Raw genomic sequence first — 25,377 nt, 5'->3', positions numbered from 1 at the left:
AATCTAAATGTGTGAAATGTAATCATGACATTTGTGAGAGTCCTTTAAGATTGAAATATTCTTTGGAGAGATGTCTGAAGTTATTTAGATTGAGTACTCACTAAAGGTATGCTTTGTTTCTGCTATAAGGTGGCATTGCTGAAAGTCTGGCTGAAAAATTAATTGGTGTGCTGTTTGAGGTGTGGTTACTGGCTTGTACACGATGCTTCCCAACACCACCTTACTGGAAAACTGCCAAAGAGATGGTGGCCAACTGGCGACATCACCCTGCAGTAGTTGAGCAGTGGAGCAAGGTCATCTGTGCCCTTACTTCCAGGTAGGAGAAATCCCACAGAGATAAATATACACCTGCTGGAATAGTTGCAGCTTGGTTTTCTCTGGAGTTGCTTATTTTGTGGAATGCACAGTGATCCCAGAATGAATGAGCAAACCAAAGTGAGATTTTGCAAGTACTCTTCTACTGTTCATAGAATCATTTGGGTTGGAAGGGACCTTAAAGATCACCTCACTGCAACCCCTCTGCTCTCTCTCCCAGTTCATATACCACATGTAAACCAGAAAATGTTACCTCTCAAATGGTCTTACTGCTTGCTAATTCCCCATGAGATTTTATATACATGTATATAGTATGTTTTCCCATTTCAATTTCCGTCAGTAAACAGCTGGTGTCATAGATGATCTATGATCTATTCTTGACACAGTAGACTAAGACTTGTAAAGCAGGATAAGATCCTAAGTTTGAAAGCTCCTGTTGTGTATACATGTGTATATGTGTACATGTATACATGTGTACATGTACACATGTATACATGTGTACACATTGTGTATATGTGTACATGTACAATGTGTACATGTGTACACATTGTGTATACATGTATACATGTACACACGTATACATGTGTACACATTGTGTACACATGTGTACATGTGTATACACACAACTGTACACACGTGTTCAGGCATGTATGTCTTCATTCTGCAAGTGAAGATGTAATTGGTTCTTGTTACTATAAGATCTGAGCATTTCTCTGATAGTCAGCACTTTATTTGTGTATGTATATCAGTCTCCATCACTGACTTCTTCATCATGTCTTGTGAGGAATGAGTCATTAATATTACAATTGTGTAGTATTATAATCTGTGTGTAGTGACAGTCATCACCAAGCTTACTAGGTGCTTGTTACTGCTGAGCGGTGTCTGTGTGTTGCTGTGTTTGAGGTGGCTCCTTGAGCTCTGCACCTCCTGCTCTCCAGAGCTGAGGTGATGCTCCCCTGGTGATGGTGACATGATGAGCCAGGGGCAGGCTGCAGTCTCCTTCCCCCATAGTGGGTCTCAAGGAGAGCAGTACCAAGCCTGGGCATTGGAACAGGAAGACTGGGGGGCTGTAGGAGAGGATAGGCTATGATAGGAGGCCCTAAATAGTGAGGAGAGCCTCAGAATCCTTAATGATGGGGTCTTTGTGGTATGAAGTCTTAGTTGGACAAATCTCATCCTCTTGGCGGAGAAAACTTGATTGATTGAGGAGCAGGGGAATTGGTCACCTTTTCTCAGCTCTCCTTAGACTTCAGTAATCATTTGTATGAAAGTTTGAAAATGTATTAAAACTGCTGCATTGTGAAACATTCAGTGGTATGCCTTTCTGCAAGGGTTTATTTAACTTGGTGAAAACTTGCTTTTTAATTACTTTTTTAAAAAAAGCAAGTGTGGATGGATTTTTCCAGGTTATGCAGCTACTTGTTAAACCTGTGGGAAATAAAGCTGCAATACAAGTTCTGTGTATTTCCCATGTTTTTTCTTCAGCTATTTTTAGTTCATTAGATGTAGCATTGCATAATAGAAAATATTTTATGATTCACTGATCTCAAAAGTGCAGCTCTTGTCTCCAAACATGCGTTGGTGTTCTGTTCCATGTATTTCATGCCCACATTTTATCTTCCACTGTTGACTAACAGTCTTAGTTCTGTTGATGCATAATCTGCAGGGATTCTGTAATGTTGTAGTCTGCTGTTCTATTGCATAGTAATGTTGATTTACATCTAATTCACAGAAAACTGAACTCTGATGCTAACTTTACATTTAGTTGTATTTTAAGCTGTGCTTTTAATACTTTAGTGAAGCTCCAGCTTCAACCAGTTAAAGTGCTGTTTTAGTAAACAGTTGTCTGAATTGGGTTTTCAGCAATAAACTTGTGAGTAAGAGTCTCAATGTAAAACTGCATGGAAAGCTATATTTGGAATTCTCTACACACTTGCAGTGTTAGTCTGTGACCATGGATATGACTTCATAGCAGAATAAAACCAGGGTCTTGGTTGTTGTCATACCAATAGATACTACTTTTATCCCTGTATGGTGTTCTAAGTTAAAATTAACTGATTGTGCAGGCTGTGTGGATTACAATTTATTTCTGTTTCTAGTCATTCTTGAAAATGTCCCAAATTTCAGTTAAGATTTGATCATGTTCCTCAAAGAGCTGACTTCTTGCAGTTCATAAGGGGAGAACTCAAGTGTAGAGTCCTGCACCTGGGAAGGAACAGGCACATGTATCAGTACAGGCTGGGGGATGACCTGCTGGAGAGGAGCTCTGCGGAGAAGGACCTGGGGGTCCTAGTGGACGACAGGTTGGCCATGAGCCAGCAGTGTGCCCTGGTGGCCAAGAAGGCCAATGGGATCCTGGCGTGCATGAAAAGGAGCGTGGCCAGCAGGTCAAGGGAGGTGATCCTCCCCCTCTACTCTGCCCTGGTCAGGCCTCACCTGGAGTACTGTGTCCAGTTCTGGGCTCCCCTCTACAAAAAAGACAGGGATCTCCTGGAAAGAGTCCAGCGGAGGGCCACAAAGATGATACGGGGCCCGGAGCATCTCCCCTATGAGGAAAGGCTGAGAGACCTGGGTCTGTTCAGCCTTGAGAAGAGAAGACTGAGGGGGGAATCTTATCGATGTTTATAAATACCTTAAGTGTGGGAGACAGAGGGATTTGGCCAAGCTCTTTTCAGTGGTCTGTGGGGACAGGACAAGGGGTAATGGCCACAAAATGGAGCACAGGAAGTTCCGCACCAACATGCGAAAGAACTTCACGGTGAGGTGTGACGGAGCACTGGGACAGGCTGCCCAGGGAGGTTGTGGAGTCTCCTTCTCTGGGGATACTCAAGACCCGTCTGGGCACCTACCTGGGCAACCTGCTCTAAGACAATCTAAGAACCTGCTCTAAGAACCTCCTTTGGCAGGGGGGTTGGACCTGATGATCTTTCGAGTTCCCTTCCAACCTCTACAATTCTGTGATTCTGTGAAAGCAGTGCCTTCTGCATGCAGAGGTGCAGGGTGAGTCTTTGCAAGGAGTAAGCCCAGGCTAACACCGGACTTCAGGGTTTTTTTCAGAACTAGGTAATTCCTCAGCAATACCCTTACAGGGTCATCCCTCTGCGGCACAAATGGGTGCTGAGGCATCCAGCGTGGCATACTGGAGAGCAGTTACTGCCTGGTAGTAGGTATGTTTGTTTCTGTTTTGGTCCTGAAGAAGGCCGCTTGTCCTAAAGTTCATTGGCTTGTCTAGATGACTAGACCCCGTGATAGACTGGGGTTCCCTGTGCACTTTGGCTGTCTTTTGCATTAGTTGGTTGCCAGTTACTGTAGTCCTCAATGCTGAGAAAGAGAAAACAGTAACTCAGCTTACCCACGGCTGACTGTAAAACTAAGAGTTAGACTTCTGTTCTCCCGTCACCTAGTTGTAATGTTTTTACCTTTGTAAAGCATACGGCTTGTAAGAAGCTCTGCAAGTGGGCAGTGCTGAATGGGGCATTTAATGTCCATTAACAAGCACTCTTAGTTTAGAAATAAGGATGTGAAAACTGAAGTGAAAAATGGCACTACAAGAGAGTTTGGCTTAGGGAAACCAAAAACTAGTCAGGGAACATCAGGAGTTTGAGAAGGCACTATTCAGCTCTCTTCCATCCTGTTAGGGACTCCAAGATTATGTTGATCAGGGAAATGAGCCTGGAAGTTTGCAAAGTTGGGGATAAAGCAAGAGTCAAATCAGACAGGAGTGACTCAGAGAAGCTCACCATAATGGCTTAGATAAGTGAACTAAAATCTTTATCCTCATGATGTTGCATTGCTTTTAAGTCCTCTATGGGTTTCCCCTCCACTGTTCTGCAATTCTCAGATTCTTTGAAAGAAAACTCCTATCTTTCCTTTTTTTTCCCCCTCTTTGAAGAGGTTGCTATTCTGTGGATTGCTATCCTGTGCTTGTTGCAGGATTGCATTGAGTGTTGTTAGTTGGTTGGTGTAAATCTTAAGTCTTTATTGCCTTGTAATTTAGACCTATAACCTGATGTGACTTGCTGATGTCATTGGACACTTCAGCTAAAGAACCTTGGGGATAAGGGCTTAAAGTCCTTGATTATTATTTCTTTTGTCCTTTTTATGTAACTTCTTGTCACTTACGTACGTGCCTATGTTAATTGGCAACTCCCGTGGCTAAACGTATGGGAGAGCTGCTGTGGAGTGTTATGCTTTAACAGCTCTTTGATTTGCTTGAACCTTTAGGCATGTTCCAAGGCAGGTACAGGTACCCTTCCAAGCTTAAAGGAGGCTAAATGATCGTATAAACTAGATTTCTCTAGGAAGATTTAAGATGTTGCATTGCTGCTTGTGGCCTCCTGCTGATTAATTTGAGGCTCCAATGCACAGGTAAATTTTGAGGAACATTAACTGAATGACAGATCTATCTGATTTGCTCTCTAGATTGCTGCGTTTTACATATGGACCTTCATTTCCTCCATTTAAGATTCCCGATGAAGATGCTGGTCTGATTCCTCCTGAAATGGATAATGAGTGTGTTGCACAAACCTGGTTTCGCTTTTTACATATGCTGAGGTACTATAATCATCCATTGTTCACATTCTTACATTATTTTTATAAAATTTTGAAATAAAAAAATTCTCTGGAGATTGCTAAGTTTTATGTACCCAACTAGAATAAAGTGCGAGAGACTTGTATCAGTGACCTGCAGCAGTCCAGTGCAAGGTCATGAGTGGGTTGTTCCACTTTAAACAAACCAGCATTCTGAGTCAATGAGTTCAATTAAATTTTTTTTTCAAGATCCTCCAAAATGCCAAATAGCTAATAACAAGACTTCAATACAATTCTGTTTCTCTAAGATAGCAAACAGGAAAAGCAGAACAATAACTCTGAGATGTATACTGCTTCCATTTGCTTTCCAGGGTGTTAAATTTAACCTACAAAAGATTATTTTTAAAATGGATGTATCTCTTTTGTTTTTTATGAAGAAAGTTATATGGTTAGTTTTAACATGTATGGTACTCTTCCTTAAATTTGCAACACAACCAAGTGGCATGCTTTGTTCTAAGGATTCTTGGGAAAGGTATAACAGTTAATGTTCTGAATTGAGAGAATATTAAACTTTTTATGTAAAATGTTATTTACTAATTAAACCTAAATGTCAGACTGTTTAAAGCTTGCCTTTTTTTAACTAATCAAAAATCCGTTTTTTTTTCTTAATTTGTGATAGTTAATGTTGCAAGTACTGTAAATCTGGTCTTGCTGTTACAGGATTTGTGTTTGTCAGGGGAAAAAAACTTACATCCCATTCACTTTCTAGTTATTTTTTCCTGGCAATATGTAATTCATTGCTTACTGTTTATGAATGATTTGAACGGTGTAAGAACCTCTTACAAACAGAGTTCAAAAGACCTCGTATATAGTTGATGTTACGGAACTGTGGCATTACTCTCTAGCGTATGCTTCAGTTCATTGAGTATTAATAAAATTATTAAGTCTATTTGGGTAATGTTTGAAGCTTTTTAATTTTTTATTCTTTTATAGGTATATATTTAAAATAATAACAAAAAGTATTTTTAACGCTTAAAGACTATTACCAACTCAGTAAGGAAAAATTGGCTACATAAAAAGCTACAAAAATCTCCAATAGAAAAATGCTGGTACAAGATTCTGACATGTGGAGTTTTTTATCTGATACTCGTGTTCCTGCTAATTAATTGCCTTCAACTACTGCATCTTTAAGCATTCTTAAAATCTGTTCTTAAACTGACTAAAATATATTTTTCTCTCTTTTGTGTGTGCACAGTAATCCTGTGGATTTGAGTAACCCAGCCATTATTAGTTCTACCCCCAAATTTCAGGAGCAGTTTCTGAATGTGAGTGGGATGACTCAAGAACTGAATCAATACCCCTGCCTTAAACACCTGCCTCAAATATTCTTTCGTGCCATGCGTGGGATCAGCTGTTTAGTGGATGCATTCTTAGGTAACACTCTTGACTTACCTGTGGATAACTGGGAATAGTAACCTAATCCTTTTTTGTTCTTTTTCAAATCTGTATTCTTCAGAAAACAAATGTAACAATTTATCATTAGCAAATATATCCTGGAATTGATAGGGAAGGGATCCACAGCCACTTTTAAACGACCATCTGTGTACACAGTAATTACGTTTGAATGCATAAATTTGCAGGTAAACTTAGTTTTAAATAAATGCAAAGAAAAAATAACTGTTGAGTTCAACATACATCTCTCTTTCTCAAACAGGGCTTCTTTCTCTCATTGTCTAACCAAGAGTACAAGTGTTACACTTTTAGCATGTTGTGAGCACTGACAACTTTGTTTTTAAACTTTGTGGCAACAGCTGTGTGCAGTGCCCCTTTTCTTGCAAGGTGTTGATTTTTGACTGGCGTCTTTAGTTATTTATACTATGACTGCTACTTCCACTTAATTTAGGATTAGTGGGTGACTACTACTGCCAAGAAGAAAAATCTGTTGAACAAAGATCTGTTCAAAGAACAAAAATCTGTTCAAAGAAAAATTCTTTGAACAAGTTGGTTACCAGCAGACAGACTTCATTGAAAGGCAAGGTAGATGTAAACATTGGCTGGTAATTTTTAAGTAACACTATACAGTACTTGAAATCTAAGGTGTTATTCTAAGTACTCTTCAGGCTTATTGAAAATTCTTCAGAAATAATGTACTATTGTAAACTCTGAAGAGCTGCCTGTCTCCTACCGCTGTTTTGCATAAATGTCTGCAAACAAATGCTGTCATCTGCCAGAAGTGTGAGCTGACAGGAGACTGTAGAAGACTTGAACAGATTAAAAAAAGTGTTCAGAAAAAAGAAAACGGCTGTGAAATTAGATTGTCATTTGTAGTGTATTCCCCACTGCAAATAAGCTTTTGTTACTATAGTTTTCACATTTGTAGGAATCATAGAATGACCCAAGTTCGAAGGGATGCACAAGGATTATTGAGTCCAACTCCTGAGTCCCCAAAGAACCACCCAAAAATCAGACCATTTGTCTGAGACCATTGTCCAAACACTTCTTGGACTCCAGCGGGTTTGAAGTTGTGACCACTGCCCTGGGGAGCCTGTTCCAGTGTCCAACTGCTTCTCGGTGAAGAACCTCTTCCTGATATCCAGCCTGAACCACCCCCCTCGCAGCCTCAAGTGGTTTTGTTGGGTCCTGGTGTTGTTTAAAAAGATACTAATAATAAAAAAGAGCAAACCGTTTTCAATTCCACAAATGGTGACTGTTCTAGAAAGTTTTTGAAACTACTACTTAGACTGTGATCATGAATCTTGAAACCTATTGTGTCCATTGTGATTACTTTTCACTAATACTAGATGTGAGATTTTAAATATTCATCAGTCTATCAAATACTACCACAATTTATGAAAGGAAGATTATATGTAGGCAAAATGTGGCTTCACCTCAAGAAAACAACCACCTCGTATTACTCTGTCAAGCTGTCTTCCTCTCTGTGATGGTAGGATTTTACCATCTCCACTGAAACAATAATAAAATAAATATGGCCAACTGTGTATTGACAGGAAGAGAACCCTTCCTGTGCAGTGCATTTTTATTTTTTTTTTAAAAAAGGCTTTTAATTATAGCATGCATTGAAGAAAACATACTGTAACTGAGGTTTTTGTGAAAGCTGGGTTGGTAATTAATTTTGAGTGTACAAAACAGTTTGTAATGAAAGGCTTGTGAGAAGAGCAGAGGAGCAGAGGGAAGTGCTTTGGGACTGTCAGCTTTGCACAGTACCTCTGCTGGGTGTTTCCCACAGGGAATGTCTATTGGCCCTTAAAAATAGTCTGGGTTTCTTATCTGAGAACTTTAACACTGGCATTGCAGTTGGTCTTTTGGGGTCTGCATCTGGGTGTCCAAGACTCTATTTACACCTGGGCAGTGGTGATGAGCCCTCAGGTGTACACATGCTCAGCTCCTGTATGGGGGAGGAAGGGGATCTGGGACTGAGGTTTGCTGTGTTGCTGAGCACTTCCGTGGGCTCCTGCCAGCCCTGGCTCTGCTGCAGGCACACCAGGACCTTTGCTCTGTATGTGAGCTCTTGGTAGGATGGTGAATTGGAGACTTCAGGCTTCTGAAAATCTTCTGTAGCAAGGTGAAACACACGGTGTCCTTGAAAGTCCAGCACTCTGGAACATCAGAGCTTTCGGAGAAATCAAATTCAAGCTCTGAGTGGATGGACACACACACAATGTGTTGTCAGGCAGGTGTTAGAGCAGCAGCGTGGACTCCTTCAACTAAGGCTAATGAGATCTCATTACCTTCTATACCAAGTGCCAAAGCACATTGTTTTTATCTTGCTCTTTCTGACAGTTAGGCAATGCATGCATTTGGCAAAATATTGCACTATCTTTAATAATGCATATATTTATATATATATAAATACACATATCAAAGTAATAATTTCATAGGGCATACACTACCATTTGCTTGGGGTGCAACAGACAGAAGTCAGTTGTTTTTTAATGTATATGTTAAGCATTGAAGTGCTTGATATAGCCAAAAAATCTGTGTCAAATCTTCAGACATGCTGCAGTTTTGCACTTAATTCTTCAAATGGGGTGAGAGGGCAGTAATATTCAAATGGGAAGAAGTAGTGTTGCTGCAGATTTTTCAGAGGGAATTTCTAAGCTATTACTTCTGATTCTGTGACTAGAAAGAGTAGCTCTTATATACCACAAATACTTTTTTGAAACTAGATCAGTCATCTCGTAAAACCTAACATCCTGCCACCATAAAATTATAACTTGCTCAGCTTTCTTACCCATCTCTTGCACTGGCTTTAGTATTTGTTCAGTGAGCTGATTGAGCTCACTGTTAAGTATTTGCTTATCTAATACAAGCAGTTTATTTTTTGTGTGTGTGTGCATTTATTTTTGCTAACAGTAAAAAGGGAAAGGGGTTTTTCTTACTACTGCTGTCTTTGGGAGTAGGGAGAGGGAGACAAGCTAGCCTATTTACAGAAGGTCCAAAGGCTGAGTAACTGTGCTACTGTGTATGAGATTGTGGAAGTCTTGCTGAAAGCTTGCTTTATTTCTTGATCTACAGGCATTTCACGACCGCGGTCAGACAGCGCACCACCCACGCCAGTAAATAGGCTGAGCATGCCCCAGAACACTGCTATCAACACAACTCCCCCCCATAACCGAAGGCATCGGGCAGTGACTGTGAATAAAGCAACAATGAAAACCAGCACTGTAAGATTTTGTGTTCCGTATTTAAGTTCTTATCCCATTTGATAGCTTCCTTGGTAGAGGAAGTCATTTATTTGTTTCTAGGAGCTGATTTGTTCTCCTGTTCAAATAGGTAACTACTGCACATGCTTCAAAAGTGCAGCACCAACCCTCTTCTACTTCCCCACTCTCCAGCCCAAACCAGACAAGTACTGAGCCACGGCCACTACCAGCTCCTCGCAGGCCAAAGGTTAACAGCATCTTGAACCTCTTTGGATCGTGGTTATTTGATGCAGCATTTGTTCACTGTAAACTTCATAATGGAATAAACAGAGATAGCAGCATGACTGGTAAATATTACTGAAAAATATATGTACGTTTTTTTCCTTGTTTTTATTGACATTTCCTACCTGCAAGATTAACATATCAGAAAATAAAAATAAAATCTAAAGTGCTGTATTGTGGTTAACCCCTCCCAGCTGAATCGACACCTGTTATTAGCCCAGCAGGTGTTTGGGGGCTTTAAAATTAAATAAATAAATCACTTTTCACTGTTAAACATTCACTTGCTCTAACAAGCATGTCAGTCCCAATTATGCTAGTGGGAAAAATGTTATAAAGTGAAGAAAACGTATTAAGAGTCCATTTCCTAATTTGGTGTCTACCAGAGCAGCTTGTGGAGCGACGGCAGCTTTTTCTGTGACTCTTTAATGTTTGAAAAATTGTCAAACCTCACTCAAAATATTGCATAAGGTGATACTTCTTGTTTTTGGAGAATGTTATGAAAACAGATAATCCTTAAGACAGCAAGTAAAGTTGCTTCCCGTCAGTAATGGTTGTTACATGTTTTCATACGCAGCTTGATACTTCACTCCTCAGTTGCTAGACTTCTCTCCTATGCTTTGCTCAGCTCTAAAGGTTAGATGTTTTGAGATATGATAGAAGAATAAGTGCTCTGCTCAGAGAGGATTTCATACACTCTCCTTTCTTTAAAGATAAGTGTTCAAAAAAGAGTAAACTTTCTCAGTCCTTGCATTTTTCCTGTTCTTTGTGTAGTATTTTGAATGTCTGCTAAACTTTCCCAAGAGATCTGTCCATCAGAAGCTCACTGGCCAAAGTAAGAAAAATAGGATGTAGAGGTATGTTGTAGCAAGTTGGGTTTATAGTAGGATTTGATATTATCAGGTGGACCGATAAACTTCCTTGTTCATTGCATCATAAATTCCATTCTTCCTCTGCGTGGAGATGAGTTTAGGATTAGCTATCTCCTAAAGATATTTTTAAGTATGCAATAGATGTTTTTTGGAAGTTTTCAGTCATGGATTTCTGTGGCAGGAGGTTCAGGTCCCTCTGAAAAAGCCTTGTGATATATTACTAGAGAAACAGTTGAGATTAGGAAGGAATAAAGCATAATATGAGGGTGTATTCAGTTGCATATGTGGCTAATACATTTCTTTACTTACTGCTTTTCAGACTGATCCGATCATTTTTTTTACATAACCTGTATCTTGAGCAATTTCAATCAGGTGTTTAACCTGACAAGGCTATCAGCTGAGATGCTGCTTATGCAACAAAGTGTCAGCTGTAAACAGAGATGATGTGGCTCTAACAAAAGTGCACAGTTGTCCAAAATCAAAATTGACTTCCTTCAATGAGTTCCAGGACTGCCTTTCCACAGATGCAGTATTTTAAGTCCTCTGACAGCAGTCAGAAGATTGTCATATGGCTATCCTTATAGAGGGCATTACCATCTTCTTAAACCAAGAGACGTAAACGTACATGGAGATTTGTAGCAAATTTTTATCCCCAGTGCTTTTCTACTGGGAAAGGAATGAAAGGAAAAAAACCTGTTCCCTCTCTGAGCTCTTCAAACCAATCAATAATGGGATCAGGCTTTGCACATCACACATTCTGCCATTTATAAGCAGCAGTAGATCTGGGAGAATTACGCTGATGGAGACCCAGAAAGCCATCTGTCTTCTGTCCTGCTTGTCTAGCGGTTTGGAAGACAGAATTAACTGACAGAATTCAGTTGAGTATTTGCATTGCCCTTTCAACATGCCATGAGTATTGTTACCACTATGTAAAGTATTGTTCGTAGCAATGTTGTGACAGGCCATCAAAAGAAGAGTGATGCTGCTGGAACTCTGTAGAGAGGCACCAAAGTCTGATTGCCTGACTTATTCTTTTGGAGGTCTCAAAGTCAGCTGCTCAGCCTCTGTCTTATGCAAGAAAATGTGGCAAGACTTCTAAAGTTCTAGGCTCCTGCAGTTTCTGTTGACTTGAAGTATCAACATCCTTGAAGTCAGGTCTAAGTTGAAATTGGAGTTGCTAGGAGTCTAATCTATGAAGCCTGGTATCTCCAGGTGAAGTCTTCTCCTTGAACTGTGTAAGGCAGAAGGTGCTGTGCTGAACTGATAAAGTGGGCCAAGAGGACTGTGTACTCTGGTCCCTCTCCATCACAGAAGAGGGGCCCATCAGATCTTGGTTTTGTGCCCATTCACCTGCTCATTCTACCTAATACAGGTGTGGCACGAGGAAAGGGGACAGCTAGTTGTCACAATCCCTACACGTAGGGGAGAGGGCTAAAAGAAATCTTGGTACATTACTTCTTTTTGGCTCTATTATATTTACAAATGCTTTAATATTTTGTAATTTGTAAGTGTCTGTACCAGCTTTGCTGTGTAATAGTCTCTTCCCCCAGCCCATATACATACCATGTTTCTTTAAGGTATGGGACTGCAGTTGTGTCAGATGTCAAGAGTTGTAAACTCTTCTAACATTCCATTTGTTTAAATGCCATACAGTTAAGAATTTCTTCTTTAATGGCTCTCTGCTATGATTTCTGTTTTCTTGCTGACTGGAGGATTGAGGTCTGCCTTGCTGTGTCAGAGAAAGAGGTGAAATACTTTGGTGGAAAAGACTCTTTTTAGGACCAAGAAGATCCCTCTGCCCTGGCACATCTTTCTGGAACGTTGCATTCTGGAACGTTGCATTTTCTAGTGCGTGTTTTTCATTCCTGCGAAGTGACATGAATTTTCAATGAAAACCTATATAATGGGTCTAAAGAGATCTTCATGAACTATATGGGAGTGCCTAACAAGAAACTCTGTAGGGTGAGATGCAGTGTCAAGTTCTACTTCAGAATTTAGTCTATTCTTTTAAGTGAACCCTGCTGATTCACATGGACATAGCACATCGTCCTTCTCCCATCTTACAAGAAGTCTTTCTAATGAGCTTTAGGAAATAAAGAACACTTGATCAAGGCCCATGTGAATGAGTAGACATCTGTCTTGTGCTTTTCTCTTTGCCTTGGTGCCTCTTGTCTCTGATTTCTTGAACTCTTTCACCTCCATAAAAGCAAGAAGAATGTGTCTGAAATGGGAAAAATGTGCAAGTTTTTATAGGTTTTGAGCTGAAAAATACCTGGATGGATGGGGAAGTACCCCATCTTGCTGTAGGTGACCCTGCTCTGAGCCCACCTAAGTGATCTTCAGATGCCCCAACCTCAACTGTTCTGGGAATATAACTACCACCCTACTCTTTCCAATTTTCTTTTATTTCTGTGGGGAAAAAAAAACTGCCTTTACTAATCCTGAATCCTGCAAGGGTTGTCACAGGTATTTCACATTTGTGGTTGCAGTGATTTAGTCTTTGTCTCTGGGAAAAGAGATTGCAGAATTTTCTCTGCCATGAGTTTAGCTGCACTGTGTAATCTGTGTATGATTGAGCGCCACTGGAGTTTCATTATCTGGAAGGCAGCCTTCCTGTTTGCTCTGAGCCTTGTCCTTCCAGATAGTCTTGTGTAGTTGTTTGGATTCTGGAGTGAAATAGGGATCTTGCCACCATCAGTGCTAATACTCTTGTGCCTCGAGCATCCTGTGTCAGTGTTTAGTTTCTGCACTGAAATCTTAATGGTGAAACTTTATGGCTTTATGTCAGGCAGCTAATAAATATTACTATATTGTGGGAGGAAAGGAAAACGCTTAGTTCTAAAATGTGTGTTTTCCTGTGAAAGGACTTGGATCTTGCTTGTATGCAGAATTAGAATGTAGAATTAGATGGCTGTGTGATATGTAACTATATGCGTGGCCTGAACAGCTCCCCATGATTGGTACTTGAATAAATTCCTTAAGAAATGCAGCAGGAAGGCTTTATGAAGATATCCCTGAATGTCACAGCTCTGGGGTTAGTATACATGTGCTGAGTTTAAGGTCATTGACAGGATGTGTGTCAAGACAAGCTGGGCCATACAATGGAAGCTGCTGAGAATTGATGTCTTCAGCAAATGGTGAGAATTGGGAGAATCTCATTAGTCCCTTGTGTCAGTATTTCAGCAACTGAATCTTCCATTCGGATGGGCTTGTTCTTAATCCTTGTACCTAAAGTAGTCATGGGCTTGCTAGCCATGTGTTGTAAAGCAGCTGAGGGAGTTTTGCTGTGGGTGGTTGCTGGTATCACCTGGGTGCTGTTGGGCATTGAAGGAATCTTGGAGTACGGTTTAAATCTCATCTCTTTTGTCCCCACTGTTGTTAATATATTACCTTAAAGACTGCTTAGGGGAGGTCTAGGAGCCAACTGTGATAATCCCTGATTAGGGAAATACTGAGTATTTCTGAGAGGCTTGGTGCAGGTCTTGATCTGACCCAGCATGTTCAAAGTAGCAGCTTCTCCAGGGTAGGTAGGTTTCTCTCATGGTGCCTGGCTTCTGGAGTTTTTCCTCTCTCCCATCTGTTTCTGGAGATTGTTTTTGAGATGATCTCTTTAGTGGTGCTCTGCCTTTTATTTCTGCTTTGGAAGGTTGTCTGTTGAGCTGGTGGTCAGGGTGCTCGTGCTGTTAAGGGTTGTTAGCAGCTTGGCTTATGATGGATGGAGCAGTAATGCTGTCAGGAACAGAGATTTTGGAAGCTTATGGTTGAGGAGACTGTAGGTAAGTAATCTTTCCCTTACAAAACATACCCCAAGTAATATAATGTAGGCAAATGTACTTGAGCTGGGAAGGGTTAATACATCCTTTTAAACAACTGATGTATATGATGGATATGAAGAGATCTAAATCTTGTTAGTATTTTGTAACTTTTTGTTCATTGTTTTGCATGGTACTTTCAAAACCATAGTTTTGGACCTATGTGTTTAACAAGCTTGCTATTTCATAAAGCTTTTAATCTATTTTTAAAAAAGCTAAGAGCTTCTTAACTTATATTACAATTTCACCATCTTAAAAGTATTTTATAACTACTGCTGTCCTTTGATTTGTTTCCATTTTATTTCTATTATCTTGCAGCATCTTTTATCCAAATTCTTCTTTCTTATAAATCTTGTAAGTAGGAACTAGTAGCTTTTCCTTAATTGCGGTCATGCTTTTCTTTTTCCATAATACCATGTTTTATTTGTAAATTCATTCTCATTGTCTCTTGTAGCTTTTGCACTTTTACTTGAAAAAACCAAGTAATTTTTTGTGTGTGTTTTTGAATGGGGAGGATTGTTGGCAAAAGCAAATTAATCTGCCTGAATCAGTCCCATCTTTTATGTACTTCAGTCTGTGATCATGTCATGAGTTTCAGGACTTTGCACTAACCATGTGGTTTTTTTTTATTATTTATTTATTTTTGTTTTTGACTTAAAGCTTATTTTACAGACCTAGTGTTTGATTTGTATGCATTGTGCATGTAGTGTTTTTTTCCAACTACAGTATATTGCTGGATAGCTTACTTAGGACAAAAAATGGCTCATGGGAAGATGCATAAAGATTTGTGCTTATTTACTACTTATGCAATGAAAATTTGTAAGGTAACAGCAAGTTAAACCATGAATTTAAAGACAATAATTAAAAGTTGTCAGTTTTCATTAGAGTTTCTTTTCAAAAACAACAATGGAAAATAAAAATATGATCCATAAATTTAAATTATAAAGTATTACAAATGTCAAAGTGTTACAGTCTTTGTTTACAAGACTGATTGTGAACCTAATAGTCCCCAGTGTCCCAGGCTTGAGATAGAGTAAGCTTTCTGGTACTGGCAGGGTTATGTTAGCTTGATTTATTAGGAGCACACATTATTTGTTCTGTTTAGTTTTGTAGCTTATAAAATTTCTGAACATCAACATAGTCTTAGCTAAAAATTAGAAGGATTGTGCTCTTTCTGCCATTAGTAATCCAACAGTGAATTTTGACTTTTTTTCCTTTCTTCTTGGGCAGTGAGGATGTGATTTATTTATTTATCTACTTACTGGTTGCCTTTCCAGAAGAAATGATGAAGTCAGCAAAATGAGCAGCCTCTTGCATCATATGCATGTGATAATGATGTTTGAAAGGAGTACTGGAAATCTTTCTAAAAAAAAAACCATGAATTTAATTGGCTTGGGCTGTCAGAGCCATCCTGCAGGAAGAGCATAAAGCAAGCAGAACCAAATCCCTGTTAGGTAACAGTGGTCCCTCAAGACTTGTGCGGTGCACGCTGTGGGACAGTCTGTGAGTGCATAGGGGAGGATCTTCCTGGTAGCTCCCTACTAGAAGCTATCAAACCCCAGGACTCTTGAGAGCAGAAGGACCAAATCAGGAGAGTGGCTCTCAGCAAACTTCTCTTTCTGACATGGGTCCTTTAGAATTCTTGTGTTTTTTTTTAATGTGTTTTATGTTTATGCAACAAAATGGAATCAAAACAGCTTGATGTTCAGAGCAAAGCAGGAGATTATTTAGCCAGTTGCAAATTAAGCACTTGTGCGGAGGTGGTAGTAATGGCACCGTCAGAAAGTTTTTTCATATCTTAAGGGGGCAAGGAAAGGTGATGCTTCGTTTTCTGGAGATGAGAACTAGATGAAGATCCTTGTCCTCTGGAGACGATAGGGAGTTAATGCTGGGTGCAAGGACACTCTTCCCAACAGAAAGTTGGGATTGGCTTTTGGTCAGCACTTCCCATCATTAAAAGGAAAAAAGTTATACCCTCAAATTGTTTATAAACAGAGGCACTGACTTAAATACAGTAAACTAACAGCTTCATGATAACTGCTAAATTTGACTTGATCTTTGTGTCCAGGATCCCATGAGCCTATTATGTATGTTGACAAATACAGTGAAACACTGTTTTTTCTTTTCCCAGCTCTAGCAACTCAAGCTAGCGTGGAGTTTCGCCGGAAAGGATCACAAATGTCCACAGATACAGTGGCTTCCAACCCTATGTTCGATGCCAGTGAATTCCCAGACAACTATGAAGCAGGAAGGGCAGAGGCTTGCGGGACACTGTGTAGGATATTTTGTAGCAAGAAGACTGGGGAGGAAATATTACCAGCTTACTTATCCCGGTACTAACCTATCTTCCAGTTGCTTTATTGGTGTTCTTTTATGGTGCAAAGTAATTTGCATTGAATAGCATTCAGTTACGGTCTGAATCCTGTGTTGCCAACTCTAAAAGCATGGCTAGCCTGCAGATGGTTTAGGCAGAGATCCCTCTCCTAAGGGAGCGTTGGCTCCCTTTTGTTTCCTTGCAGTGCTGGTTTTCATTGGGGCTTTCTTCAAGCTCTAGTTGAAGGGAAGTCTCTCAGACTGCCTCCCAGCTGGAGGGAACGTTGTCTTTTTGGGACTTCCTTACTTCTTGCATTCCTGAGGGTTTTTTTAAACTTGCCATTGAATACTGCTATGATGGACAAAAGAAGTGTGCCAACATGAAACTTTGTATGCTTTATTAGACCATAAAGGGCCTTGTGTTGTCAAACAACACTGATTTTCTTAAAAATATTTTTACGTATAAAAATACACTAATATTCCATTATTTAAAACAATTGTGTTCTGAAATAACCTACATTTTCAATTTTATTTTTAATAAAATAAGGCAGTCATACCTATCATAGTGTTCCTTTTTCCTTTTTTTTTGTTAAAAAGTGCTGAAACAAATGCTAGAGGCAGAGAATCAACTTTATAAATCATAACTCTTAAACTGTTCAATTATGTTTGTCATAGTGTCAAAATTTCCTTGCAGACTGAGCCATTTTAGTTCATGTATATATTAGATGGTGTCTTTCAGTCAGATTCCTCTGTTTTGTAATTTATTTATTTTTTTCTCAGAAAAATAAAGGGGATGTAAGTATTCTTTTACCAAGAAACTGTAGAGGAATGTCTGGCTAGATAAGTTGGTTCTGCCCCTGTCGTTTTTCATTTCAAATAGTTGGTTGATATATTTGGTCTCACTATCCAGATGTTGTAATTGCTGATCAGTGTTGTCCTTCCACTAAGGATTTTGCAGTAATTTTCTTCTGTTAGGGAGTTACAGTCAAGATCTCATTTAGATCCTTACACAGGGAAGCGAGTAGTGGGGGGAGCACGTTCAAACACTGGTAGCAATCATCAGCGCTGTATCTGCAGCAGCTCCCAGCCCCTGTGTTGCAACAAGTCAGATGTTTCAATTAAGCTGTCCTCTGCTGTTTTTTCACGTGAAATACGTGTGATTTGTGTGGCTTTTTAAAGTGAGCTCAGTATATTTGCCTGTGCTAACATAACTTATGGGAATGTTCATATAAACTTTTCTTAACTCTGATTTTGACATTTGCTCTATCTTATATGGATAAGATCAAGTAGTTGCTGCACATTCTTGTTCATGTAGGATGCTGATATTTTTTTATGCGCAAGTAATTCAATCTCATCTTTCTTTGTCAGATTTTACATGCTTTTAATTCAGGGTTTGCAGATAGCAGATTTCGTTTGCCACCCTGTTCTTGCCAGTGTTATTCTCAACTCCCCTCCTCTGTTCTGCTGTGACCTGAAAGGGATTGATGTCGTGGTTCCCTATTTCATTTCGGCTCTTGAAACTATTTTACCTGACAGGTAAATTGCTGTTTCCTTATAGATATTACAAGAAGTATGAAGAGATGTTTATCTTCTGGGGTTTCTGTCATTCCTGAAGGGTTTTCACAGAAGGAATTCTGTAGTGTGGGCCCCATATTGTGTGTATATTTGATAGTGATAACTGCAGCATTTCATAAACTCTAATTTTTCATTTCATTTAATGCAATTAGCTTTAAAACAATAACAGTTCTTTTTAAAAAATGAAATATTTGAGTTATCTAAATATTCATTATTGGATAGCAGCATCTACAAGAATAGGGAAAAGGAGTGCTTTAGCTGAAATTGGTTTTAAGCCTACTTGGTTTTATGTAAAATTTTACAGTATATTCATTACAAGTGTGGTCATTTGGAGAGTAATCTTACACATCATTAAATGGAAAAACATGATAATTTAGGCTGGTGAAGTTGGCATAGGTTCTTAAACCAGAAGATATAACCTTGCTTGTCAGAGCAGTACAGATTTGTGCTTTTAGTAAATAACTTAAGGAACTTAATGCAACTGTGTGTGTACCTTCTTCACCATACATTTTATGTATTTATACTGAATTTAATTTTGAAGTTATGCATAAACTATTATTTGTCTTCTGGGATTAAATCTGAGCCGCTGCTTCTTTTAGATGGGTCTTACAGTGGCTACTGAAAGAAGTTGACCTATTTTCAAGCAGATTGTATTTCATACAATATTCACAGGAATATATTTGATGTATCCCTGATAGTGCTGGGTTGGTTTGAGTTGTAGTAAGCAAATAAAGGCATGTGAGTGAGACTTCCTGCTTTGAAAATGAAGTATATGAATAATACTTTCATCTGTTTACTGCTTCTGTGTTCAGTAGAAAATACTAAACAAATAATGGTTCTTGCATGAATAAATTATTTCATTACCACTGTTACAAAATAAGAAACCTGAACCAAGAAAGAAACAGCTACATCATGTACTGCAAATTGTTTAAGACCAATGGATGTCTGTATATTTATTTTTCACTTAAAATTTGGCTTCAAGTTCTTGGGAAAAGTTGATTAATTGTATGATGCTTTGATTTGCAGAGAACTCTCAAAGTTTAAAATCTATGTAAACCCCACAGAGCTAAGAAGAGCTTCAATTAACATCTTGCTGTCTTTGTTGCCTCTCCCTCACCATTTTGGAACCATAAAATCTGAGGTAATAAACTTAGTTTTCTTTTGCATTTTGAGCTTTTTTTTCCTGGTAGTTTTGGAGTGGCATTTGGGTGAGTTGTGGTATTCTGTGGTATTTAGTATTCTGATTATCACTTAAACTCTTAGAGCAATTTTTCTAACAGTAAGGCTATACTACATGTCAACAGTAGAAATGTGTGCTGTGGATTTTGACTTTTCAAACCAATACCATGCTGGTGTGTTTAGCATAAGTATGGAATTGATCTCTACTCAAGTATATTTTTCCTTCAGGTAGTCCTGGAAGGGAAGTATAGCAATGATGATAGCTCAACGTATGACAAGCCAGTAACCTTTCTCTCCTTGAAGCTGAGGCTTGTGAATATACTTATAGGAGCTTTGCAAACTGAAACAGATCCCAACAACACTCAAATGATACTAGGTAAATTCAATGTTTTTTATTTATTAACTCAGTTATGGAAGTGTCTTTCTTAATCTCTCCTGGAATAATTAAATATTAGTAATTATTTATGTGTTGCTTTGCAAGAAGAAGAAGTGAATTCCTGGCAGGTCATCTTCTGTATAATCTCCCTCATATCCATGAAAATATCTTTACAAAAGTCACATTTTTGTTAAAAATGTGTGTCTTTCTCCTCATGAATGTGGAATGGTACTTGAAAAGTAAAGATAGAATGAAAGCATGTTTTAGTAGGTAAAGTCAGTCCATAACTAGGACAGAAAATAGAAAAAAAAATGTTGATTTTAATATTGGTAAGAATTCTTGACTAGTGGATTACAGGGAACATTTTAGTTGGAACATTTTAGTTCTTTGCATGATCAAGCCTAGAAATAAAATGAAACTCCAGTGTTGGCAGAATACAAATGATATTTGTCTAATACTGTCTAAATCCTCACATAAAAGCTTCAGAATTAGAGACTGGAGATGCATCGTGGTTTGGCAAAAACTGTTCTTTGAGGTAATAGATGTATTAACATGTGAATACTTAGTAACTAAAAGCTGAAATCGTGAATATAGCATAATCTTTCAAGTTGGATGTATTTTCAGACAAGTAAAAATTCAATTGCCTTATTTTTCCCTGATTCGTTTCCCTATTTTATGTAGTAGTAACTTTTTTTTCCCACATTATGGTGTCCTTGTCCCTCAAAACAATTACCATACCATGTTCTTTTTGACTGTTTAAAAAGCAAGTGGATTTGCCCTGGGCATGCACCTGACTTGTTCTGGAACGCAGAGAAGCTATCTGACTCACAGGAGAGGGAGGGGAAAGGACAAAAGCACTGCAGTGAATGGAAACAAATCCAGTCTGCAAAGTCTTTCAGAAAGTTGCTTTTCAGAAAGAAATTATTTCTTCACTAGCAGAAGATCAGGGAAGAATAATTTGGATGAATGTTTTGTAGCCAGTGCTGGTGAAGGGCTGAGGAATGTATGGCTTCATAGTGGTCCTCTAAGGAAGACTCACAGGGCATCAGCACACTTGCGGTTGTCTCGGCTCAGGGACTGTGGGGTGATGTTCTCTTAAATCTTACCCATGTGTTCCTATACCCCTCTGGTGCCTGTATCCAGGTGGGCAGATCCTCAGCCTAGGATGGTTTCACCATTACCTGGCTGAGACACATTAATGCATTGTTTGCCCTGTTTTCCTGTTGTTAAACTCTGGTTTCCATATGTGAAGTTATGTCCTGCTGGCTTTGGTTGGAGAGGATTCATGAATCTCCAGGTTAGCAAGAGGTTCTTGCATGTACCACCACCTTCTAAACAAAAATTATGTTTATTTCCAGCTGTTCATTAAATATTTGTCAATGACTAGTGCATTTCTCTTCATATAGCAACTGGAATTTTCCTAAACATTTGTTGTTAGGTTGGGGAAAAAAATTAATGCAGTTATAGGCTGCTTGCACTACTTGACATAAGACATCCAGAATGCATCAGCAATTTTAACTGTGTCTTACGCTTGTGTGTAGCTATCTCTCCCAGGATGGATTCTTCTGTCTACCTGCTGGCTAATTTGAATGCGGTGTGGTTGGTTACAGCTGTACTGAGAGCTTCAGCTTCTGCAGTGTGTTATTTTGGGCATCAGTGGGAAAACAAACAAACAAAAAAAGCACAGAAATGGGATTCTGGGGATCACTTTTATGCAGAGAATTTTGGTATATTCTGCCTCAAACTATGTACCAACCTACTGATTTAGGAAGTTGGTTTTATGTTTTAGCCAAATCAGAATGAAAGGGGTATTTAATTTGATAATCTGTGGTTTTGGAGAGCAGTGATGCAAATATTGGTCTAGATTTTGGGCAGAAACATCTCTATAAAAATAGCTGTGCTACAGTGGATTGGGGGTTCTTTTAATGGGTCCTCGATCAGTATGAGAACAATCACAGCCTCTCTTGTTGATGTATTAACGATTGTTGAATGGACCAGGCCTTATCCGCCTTATGTTCCAACAGGTTGCTGTCTGTACTGTCAGTCCAATAAAACTTGAAACTGTATTTTTGTTTGGCAGTTACCAGCTGCCTTTTGTCTCCTAATGGCCAGATTGAGGAAGGAAGGCTCTTTGTGCCAGGTACAGAGATTAGCCCAGGCCAGTACTGTATAACCCTTGAGATGGCTTTGGACTACGCAGTGCACTTTAGCTGTGTCAGTTACCTGAACACTACTGTTATTTTACTAACAGAATCAATAAATCTCTTTAAATGTAACTTGAGTTTTTAAATGATCACAGTCTGATGGGAGACAGAAAGGTTACAACCCTTCTGTGAAACAAAAATCCTTCTGAACTGAGGAATTTAAGAAACCTATGTTGAAAGCATTTTTAAAATAGCTGAAAGCATTCTTTATCTCAGCTCTCCTCTGTATCGAATTGCTAAGCCTGAAGCCAATCCTTGTGCTTTATAGAACTCTTATAAAAACTATAAAACAGGATGGATATTCTGTGTTCTAGACCTTCAGTGCTTCTCTAAATTTTAGCCATGACTGTTCTATTATGGTCTTTAGTAGTTACCTTCTTTCATCTAATCTTCAGGTGCAATGTTAAATATTGTTCAAGATTCAGCACTGTTAGAAGCCATTGGCTGTCAGATGGAAACGGTAAGACTTTCGTTTGTTTATGAAGTTACTGCTTCAGAAAGAATGTAGTTCATTTAATCTGCTGTTTTAAGATGTTCAGTTAGCTCCCTGAGGTCTGATCATATTTCTCCCCTGTATCTGGAGTATCCTGCTATATAGAGAATTCTACTCCAAAAATCTCATCGCTTAAAACTGACTTTCAATTTGCAGAATGGTGGCGAAAATAACCTCTTCAAAAGCCACAGTCGTACTAACAGTGGCATTAGCACTGCAAGTGGAGGCAGTACAGAGCCTACAACACCAGACAGTGAACGACCAGCACAAGCCCTTCTAAGGGATTATGGTAAGGATAGCCCTTTTGAAAAAAATGTGTCCTTATATCCTGAGTTGATTTTTGTTTCTCTTTTGTAGCTCTGGCTAATCCATTAATATGCATGGGTGTTTTGAACCTGAGGTGGATAGCTCCTTTGTTTATTACTGATCTGATCTCATATGTGCCCATATGGGGTGCTCATGTTCATGTGTGCTGGTTGGTTTTTATGCATTAGTTGGTTTTAATATTACCAAGGAACTCTTCCTATTAACATTTTCGAAGTAATAACATAAATTATGCAAAAAGTGTTTGCAAACTGTTTTACTATGTCATGTTTTCAAGATGTTTAGTTTTCATGAATAGTAATGGAACACATCAGGTATAAATTAATTGCTTTATTCATTTTGGTAACATTCCAAATGCTTACCTGAGCTTTGTAGCACCTTTGTTTTTAAAGACCATTTGGGGAACTCCTGTTTTTATAGAGCAAGTAAGCAGAACGCTTGCAACGTGTCATTATAACAAACATTTTTCAATTAATATTAGTTTGTTATGTCTTGTACTGTGCATTTTTTTAATCTCTGTGATAAAATAAATGTTCTTCTAAACCTTTCTGTGGTAAGCTAGCTGAATGTGGAGATTCTGGAATTTTATTTGCTTCTTTGGTCTTTAGCAATGTAATTGATGTTAGCCAAGTGAATGGGAGAACAGACCATCTTGTAGGCTAGCTAAAAAACTGTTCTCACCAGACAAATTTTTGTCCTCTAGTTTTCAAAATAAGAAGAGGGAGATTAATGGGAAAGATTTTAGTATATTCACATGGAGGTGTTAGATACAGTGATTCACATAAGCATGTTAGCGCTTTCTCAAAAGGATTTTTCTAAAATGATTGAAGTGCTAGTTTTTACCACACCACTTGAATTACATGTTTAATTCATGTGTTTTCATTGACAAATGCTCTTGGAATCTCTCAATGTAAAATATCCATTTATAAGGTTAGAAAAAAAATCTTGTAGTTGAATTATTGGCTCTTTAAACCATGAAATAACTTTAAAAGTATTTTTGTAGTATTTTGACCCTGAACTTGTTGGCATTATCGATTTCTTTTACTGTTTTTTTTTTTTTAAAAAAAAAATCTTGTGCACACGAGGTAAGGTTGTAATAAGTTTATGAAACAAATTTCTACATTTCTGCTGTATGTTTGAAGGAAAAATTGAAAACTGATGGTCTGTATTTACTGGTGATGTGTAGCTAACATTTTAATCCCCTACTAGGGTGACAGAGAACATTTGTTTCTGAAATTATTTTGACTAGTTCAGTCTTAACAATGAACAATTGAGCCTAAAAACATTTCCTAATTTTAATTTTGAGCTAGAGGATCAGGAAAATTAAAAGTCTAGAACCAATTGTATCTTTTTTCCAGGATGGCTTCTTTCATTATTTACACTTAAATACCTGATGCAACTTCTGATAAAATTAAGTATAGAGAGAATAGTTAACTTCTGACTTAGGTATCTGAAGCTACACATTCTCTGTTAGTTCATTACTAGTGCCTACATGTGTTAGTACCAATATCTAATGTGTATGATTAATGCTGCTGTTCTTCTGAGTCTGCAAGACATCAGAGCGATTTAAGTACAATAGCGAACAATACCAAAACCTGAAGCTGAAACGTGACAGAGTGCTGTGATTGTCCAAAATGTCGACAAAAGAAACAAAACCAAAATGAGATGAGATGCTAGTCTGAATGCATTTGTATAACATGCTGGTGTTGTATATGAGGGAGTTAGCCTGGGCAAGAGAGACCAAATTTCTAGATTGTGGGTTGTGTATAATTTTGTGTGTGTATCGTGGCTGCTTTGGTTTGTGCCCGTGCTTTGCTTATTGTTACTAATGCTTAGTTATTTTCCCTCCCTATGCTATGTGGTATTGGGGTTATATCCTAGCTCTTAATACAGATACAGCTGCAGGACTACTGATACGCAGCATTCACCTGGTAACCCAAAGACTCAACTCACAATGGAGGCAGGACATGAGCATCTCACTGGCTGCGCTGGAACTTCTCTCTGGATTGGCAAAGGTGAGAGACGAAGTTTTGGTTGCTCCAGCCTCTTCGCAGAAGGGTGATTACTGTCCTGTTCAGATGAAAGTCATGCCACCAGGCAGAAGTCTGCATCCGAGTCTGTCAGCAAGTGTTGGTTTGGACTTGAGAAAAAAACAGTCCTCCTCTTGTACGTTTGCTTCATCTTACCTTAATGCACAAGCTCACTGGTTCAAGTGAAGTGAATCCAGTAAATGCCTCTTGGCTGAAAGCAAAGCTCAGGGTGACTGGTTCAGATGCATGTTGCTCTACTGTGTCATTCTGGCTGATTTTGTTGAGCTGGCTGATTTTGTTGAGCTGGATAATTCCTAATCTTTCTCATGGATTCACATGTTGATATTTTTGCTTTGTTTTGGGTTTTGGTTGTGGTTTTATTTCTTTATTTTTACGTTGCTGGGGAAGCAT

The 25,377-nt window shown here is 38.7% G+C and overlaps 1 protein-coding gene across 4 annotated transcripts in view; it reads left to right on the top strand.

Moving 5' to 3' along the window:
• RALGAPB (Ral GTPase activating protein non-catalytic subunit beta) overlaps nucleotides 1-25,377 on the top strand; it is a 71,387-nt gene that overhangs the window by 12,655 nt on the left and 33,355 nt on the right. The window contains exons 5-17 of one of the 4 annotated variants that reach the window (XM_035343702.1): nucleotides 130-316; nucleotides 4,738-4,869; nucleotides 6,101-6,279; nucleotides 9,382-9,530; nucleotides 9,640-9,856; nucleotides 14,791-14,826; nucleotides 16,604-16,805; nucleotides 18,154-18,321; nucleotides 19,387-19,501; nucleotides 19,768-19,915; nucleotides 22,515-22,579; nucleotides 22,769-22,901; nucleotides 24,830-24,951. In XM_035343702.1, coding sequence (XP_035199593.1) covers nucleotides 130-316; nucleotides 4,738-4,869; nucleotides 6,101-6,279; nucleotides 9,382-9,530; nucleotides 9,640-9,856; nucleotides 14,791-14,826; nucleotides 16,604-16,805; nucleotides 18,154-18,321; nucleotides 19,387-19,501; nucleotides 19,768-19,915; nucleotides 22,515-22,579; nucleotides 22,769-22,901; nucleotides 24,830-24,951 — 1,853 coding nt within the window. Of the gene's footprint in view, nucleotides 1-129; nucleotides 317-4,737; nucleotides 4,870-6,100; nucleotides 6,280-9,381; nucleotides 9,531-9,639; nucleotides 9,857-14,790; nucleotides 14,827-16,603; nucleotides 16,806-18,153; nucleotides 18,322-19,386; nucleotides 19,502-19,767; nucleotides 19,916-22,514; nucleotides 22,580-22,768; nucleotides 22,902-24,817; nucleotides 24,952-25,377 lie in introns of all 4 variants that reach the window. The other 3 variants (XM_035343701.1, XM_035343704.1, XM_035343703.1) reach the window with 3 other exon arrangements.

This window comes from Oxyura jamaicensis, chromosome 20, assembly GCF_011077185.1.
Source record: "Oxyura jamaicensis isolate SHBP4307 breed ruddy duck chromosome 20, BPBGC_Ojam_1.0, whole genome shotgun sequence".
Taxonomy (NCBI): Eukaryota; Metazoa; Chordata; class Aves; order Anseriformes; family Anatidae; genus Oxyura; species Oxyura jamaicensis.
Note: the sequence above shows the minus strand (reverse complement) of the source record. Positions and strands in the feature narration are given on the sequence as shown.